This window comes from Dipodomys ordii, unplaced genomic scaffold (assembly GCF_000151885.1).
Source record: "Dipodomys ordii isolate 6190 unplaced genomic scaffold, Dord_2.0 Scaffold108, whole genome shotgun sequence".
Lineage (NCBI taxonomy): Eukaryota > Metazoa > Chordata > Mammalia > Rodentia > Heteromyidae > Dipodomys > Dipodomys ordii.
In genome coordinates this window covers 492358-495731 of record NW_012267324.1, presented here as the reverse complement: position 1 = coordinate 495731, position 3374 = coordinate 492358, and the positions used below count along the sequence as shown (strand labels likewise).

Sequence of the window (3374 nt, the reverse complement as noted above, 5' to 3'; positions counted from 1 at the left end):
CCGCGCTCACCACTCCACCTCCTGCGGGTCGCGGTCCCGCAGCAGCTCCCGCACCTCCTGCCGGCAGCGCTCCTGGTGCTGCGGGTGCTTGGCCAGGTTGTAGAGGACCCAGGAGAGCCCGCTGGCCGTGGTGTCGTGGCCTGAGGGGCAGCCGCGGGGCGGGTCACCGGGCTGAGCGTGGACGGCACCCGGGCAGGGAGGGCCAGCGGGGCCCCAGGGTGGAGGGACTCCTGCCCCAAGCCTCACCCTCAAACATGAAGGTGTCGGCCTCCGCCCGGATGTCCTGGTCGGACAGCACCTTCCCGTCCTCATCCTGGAAGAGAAAGCAACGCTGCAGAACCGCAGGAGGCCGAGGATGCGGGAGCCGCAGCGGAGAGCAGCCCCGAGCACCCACCTTCCACCCCAAGCCGCGCCCGCAGGGGCAGGGGCTGCCCGGCCACCACCGCCCCAGGCCCGGCCTGCGTCCTCCTCTCCTAGCCACCTCTCTAGGTCTGGCTTTGTGATGATTCACTGAAGATAAAGAGTCTCCCCGACTCTCCTGCCCGGGCTGGCTTCGAACCACCATCCTCAGATCTCAGCCTCCTGAGCAGCTGGGATGCCAGGTGTGATCACCGGCGCCCAACCCACCGTCTACACACAGATTTTTCTCTGGAGAGCTTCCTGAGGCTGAGAACACAGTTTGTGTCCTCCCCCCTCCCTCTCCTCCCTGCCCCCCCACCCTCTGCCCGGCCCACCTTGGCCAGCAGAAGCACGTCGATGAAGTCCAGGGTTTTGGCCTTGGCCTTGGCCTGGAGGCCATCATCCAGGCCCTGGCCCAGGAGGGAGCGGCGCCGTTCCCGGATGACGGCGTCGGTGAAGGCGTGCACCAGGCGGCAGGCCTTCCGGAAGCGGCGCCCGTCGGGGGTCAGCTGGTACAGGAAGTCCAGGTGCAGCAGCGGTTGCTGGTGTCTCTTGGCCACCAGGGCGCTGAGCTCCACGATGGCAGCGATGTACTCGCTGGGCTTCCTGCAGGACGAGCCCGACGGAGGCCCCCCTGAGCCTCCCCGACCCCACAGGCTGGCTTTGAGCTGCGATCCTCAGATCTCAGCTTCTGGTGAGCCTCAGGCAGCCAGCTCTCTCCCTTTTATATCAGTCACCTGAAGGATTGTCGCTAGGACAGAAACCTTACGAACAGGGGCGCGGAACCTTCCGGGGCTCCCTGGAAGGCTCAAGAGGGGTGTACCCCTTTAGCCAGGCTTTGCAATATTCCTTCCAGCCTCCCTCCCACGGTGCCTCTCACTGCCTGCCTGGAAAGATGAGTCCCCAATCCCCTTCCTCACCCTTCCAGACTGATCTGACCATCCTCTCCCAGGAAGGCCACCTTGGTTCCCCCTGGATGGCCCACTCTCCCAGAACTCCTTCCTCGGGTTGGTAGCCCAGGGGCCCACGTCCTGGACAGGACTGCATCTTTAAGTCTACACATCCGGTCGGATGTCTCTAGGAATGAGCTGGGAAATGACCCCTGCACGTAGGGTCCCAGGGACTCACTCCTGGCAGTTGCTGTCAAAGCTGAAGACGCATTTCAGCAGACTGTCCAAGGTCATGAGGCTGATGTGCTCGAACATGTCCAGACGCGTGACGCCCTCCGCCATCAGACGCCGCCACTTGGCCTGGCCGGAGAAGGGGGCGGGGCTGACACAGAGGGACACAGCACAGCTGGAGCTGGGCGCAGCGGCTCGCGCCTGCCACCCGCTACGCAGGAGGCTGAGATCTGAGCATCACAGCTCACAGCCAGCCCAGGCAGGAAAGTCTGAGCCTCTTATCACCCATGAACCACCAGAAAACCGGAAGTGGTGCTGTGGCTCAAGTGGTATAGGGCTTGCCCTGAGCATAAAGAAACTGAGGGACAGCACCCAGGCCCAGAGTTTAAGCCCAGGACTGGCACACAAAGAGGAGGAGGAGGAAGAGGAAGAAGAGGAGGAAGAGGAAGAAGAGGAGGAGGAGGAAGAGGAAGAAGAGGAGGAGGAGGAGGAAGAAGAAGAGGAGGAGGAGGAAGAGGAAGAAGAGGAGGAGGAGGAAGAGGAAGAAGAGGAGGAAGAGGCGAGGGTGGCTCAGTCTGTACCATGTACAGGTGAGGTGAAAGAAGAAGGGAAGAATTGGGCAGGAGATATTTATGAAAGGCATAGTATTGTTTCCCTCCACACCCACTTTTTTTTTGTCTGTCGTGGGGCTTGAACTCAGGGCCTGGGCGCTTCCCTCAGCTTCTTTATACTCAAGGCAAGAACTCTACCACTTGACCCACAGCACCACTGCTGGTTTTCTGGTGGTTTATTGGAGATCAGAGTCTCACAGACTTTTCTGCCTGGGCTGGCTTTGAACCACGATCCCCAGATCTCAGCCTCCTGCGTAGTTAGGATGACAGGCGTGAGCCCCCGGCGCCCGGCTCCAGCCCCAGTCTGGACGCTGGGATGGACCGACTGGCCAGCGCCAGGTGAGGGAAATAGGTGGTGCCACAGCTCCTTACAAATCGGTGTCCCCAGGGCATTTCAGACGCTTCTCGCCCCGCGGAATGTGTCCGTGCCATCGGAGGAATCTCTGGGACAAGAATCCACTTGTCCCAGTCAAGAGCATATGAAACCAGCCTGAAGTTGACTGAGCCCCAGTCATGACAGAAACACAGAGCCAGGCCCAGCTTGAAAGAAACAGAAACTGCCATAGGGGTGAGCACCTACTGCGTGCCATGCGCGTCCTACTGCGTGCCATGCGCGTACCTACTGCGTGCCATGCGCGTCCTACTGCGTGCCATGCGAGCGCCTAATGTGTACCATGCGAGCGCCTACTGCGTGCCATGCGTGTGCCTACTGCGTGCCATGCGAGCGCCTACTGCGTGCCATGCGAGGGCCTATTGCGAGCTAGAGATGGGATTTCATTGCTTTGTGTAAACCAGCCTCAAAGTTAGAGGTTTTCTCTCCTCATCAGATCCCAGGCCAGACCAGGCCCCCAGTGATCATCAGATCCCAGACCACAACTCCAGTGACCATCAGATCAGAGGCCAGACCATGACCCCAGTGACGACCAGATCCCAGACTGCAGCCCCAGTGACCATCAGATCCCAGGCCCAGACCGAGGCCCCAGTGACCATCAGATCCCAGGCCCAGACCGCGGCCCCACTCTCCGCTGCCACCCTGGCAGGCGCTCACGTGCATGGTGTTGACGCTGTCGTTGAAGATCTTTAGGTATGGCTTCAGGATGCTGAAGTGGAAGGCGGGCGTCAGCATGCGCCGGTGGCGGCCCCATTTGGCCCCGGCGCTCAGCAGGAGTCCGTCCCCTGGCAGTGGGCAGAGTGTATCCTGGGTGAGGGCAGCGCCCCCCAGGCCCCAGGGGTGCCCCCGCCC

The 3374-nt window shown here is 61.6% G+C and overlaps 1 protein-coding gene across 1 annotated transcript in view; it reads right to left on the bottom strand.

Moving 5' to 3' along the window:
- Positions 1-6: 6 nt before the first annotated feature.
- Positions 7-3374, bottom strand: part of LOC105994735 (phylloquinone omega-hydroxylase CYP4F2-like) — a 27564-nt gene continuing 24196 nt past the window's right edge. The window contains exons 7-11 of the mRNA XM_013028373.1: positions 3180-3307; positions 1528-1649; positions 735-1005; positions 247-313; positions 7-140 (exon numbers count right to left, since the gene is read on the bottom strand). Of these exons, the coding sequence (XP_012883827.1) occupies positions 7-140; positions 247-313; positions 735-1005; positions 1528-1649; positions 3180-3307 (722 nt within the window). The remainder of the gene's footprint in view (positions 141-246; positions 314-734; positions 1006-1527; positions 1650-3179; positions 3308-3374) is intronic.